Genomic DNA, 1,215 nt, shown 5'->3' on the forward strand with positions numbered 1-1,215 from the left:
CCCCCGCTGCATGTGTGGATAGCAGGCGCCCTGGGAGTTGGAACCCCCCTTCTTAGTCCTCCTAGCTCTGGGGACCACTCGGGCTTCCGGCTCTCACGCCACCCCCCAGCAGAGACCAGGCCGCCTAAGGGAAGCGGGAGGCCCCTCCTCTCCAGCTAGCAACTCCCCACAGCGCCCCAAGGGGCGAGGGGGGCAGGCAGGTACTCACCAGTCAGCAATGCATCCAGTAATTAGGTAGCCAAAGATTAATCCGACCAGTAAGGAGAACTTAGCGATGTGGACCTTCCAGGCATTGTCACACACGAGATCCCACTGGAGAGAGACCAAGAGCAGCAAGTCAGAGAGAAACATCCACAGATGCGGGGCGCAGCAGGCTCAGGCAAACAGTCACGGTGGAGACCCCCTGGCTGGGGCGTCGGGCCCCTCCACCCAGACTTTGTCAAGATTCTGAAAATCCAGCGATGAGAAATGAGCCCACAAAAGCAGCGTGACATTCAGACCAGGACAGGGTACGAAAGTGGCCCAAGAGATGGGGGGCAGCCAAGGAAGCCGGGGGTCCCCGCTCTCCAGCCCCCTCTTCCCGGCAGAGCTGGCAGCAGCCCCAGTTTCTTCTTTGACAAGGGGATTCATAAAAACGGAAGGAAATCAACAACAACTTCTGTGTCTCCATCCCCCCACTCCCCAAACTTCCTAAGTTGACTTAAAAATAGTCGCCGGTAAACGCTGAAAAAACAGCGCGAACATCCTTCTCCGGCCTGTGTCTACCGCCCGGGGCCTCCCCCGCCTTCACTCTGGAGGCGCCAGCGCCCCTGGAGCTCGGCCGCCGCGGTGAGACCCCTGTTTAGCCGTTTACGAGGAGTTTTGGGTGTGCCCCCCCACCCCCAGCGGAAGCAGGAGAGGAGCCCAAGTCCTGTCCTGCACGGGGGACACAGCGCCCCAGCTGAGGGGCAGACCAGTGGGGTCTTGCTGGTGACGCTGGGAAGGCTGAGCCCGGTGCCCCCTCCTGGTGGGGTGACCCCCTCCTGGTGGGGTGACCGGCAGGTAAGGTAAGGTATGGTAAGGCTTAGCGCCAGCCCTGGCTCTGGCTGCTCAGGGAGCTGCGGAGGCAGGAGCAGGTGAGGCCAGGGATGGGTTCTTGAGGGGGGCTGCCAGAACAGGAGTTCTGGAACCAGAAACCAGGAACAGGCTTGGGGGGGAGGGGAGGGGAGGGCAGGG

General features: G+C 61.8%; 1 protein-coding gene across 1 annotated transcript in view; it reads right to left on the reverse strand.

Annotated features, from left to right (window-relative positions):
* The window catches only part of SLC22A23 (solute carrier family 22, member 23), a 133,253-nt gene that overhangs the window by 96,364 nt on the left and 35,674 nt on the right, over positions 1-1,215 (reverse strand). Inside the window, exon 3 of the mRNA XM_012734159.1 lies at positions 209-312. Within this exon, the coding sequence (XP_012589613.1) occupies positions 209-312 (104 nt within the window). The remainder of the gene's footprint in view (positions 1-208; positions 313-1,215) is intronic.

Source organism: Condylura cristata, unplaced genomic scaffold (genome assembly GCF_000260355.1).
Source record: "Condylura cristata isolate star-nosed mole 26May11 unplaced genomic scaffold, ConCri1.0 scaffold00048, whole genome shotgun sequence".
Lineage (NCBI taxonomy): Eukaryota > Metazoa > Chordata > Mammalia > Eulipotyphla > Talpidae > Condylura > Condylura cristata.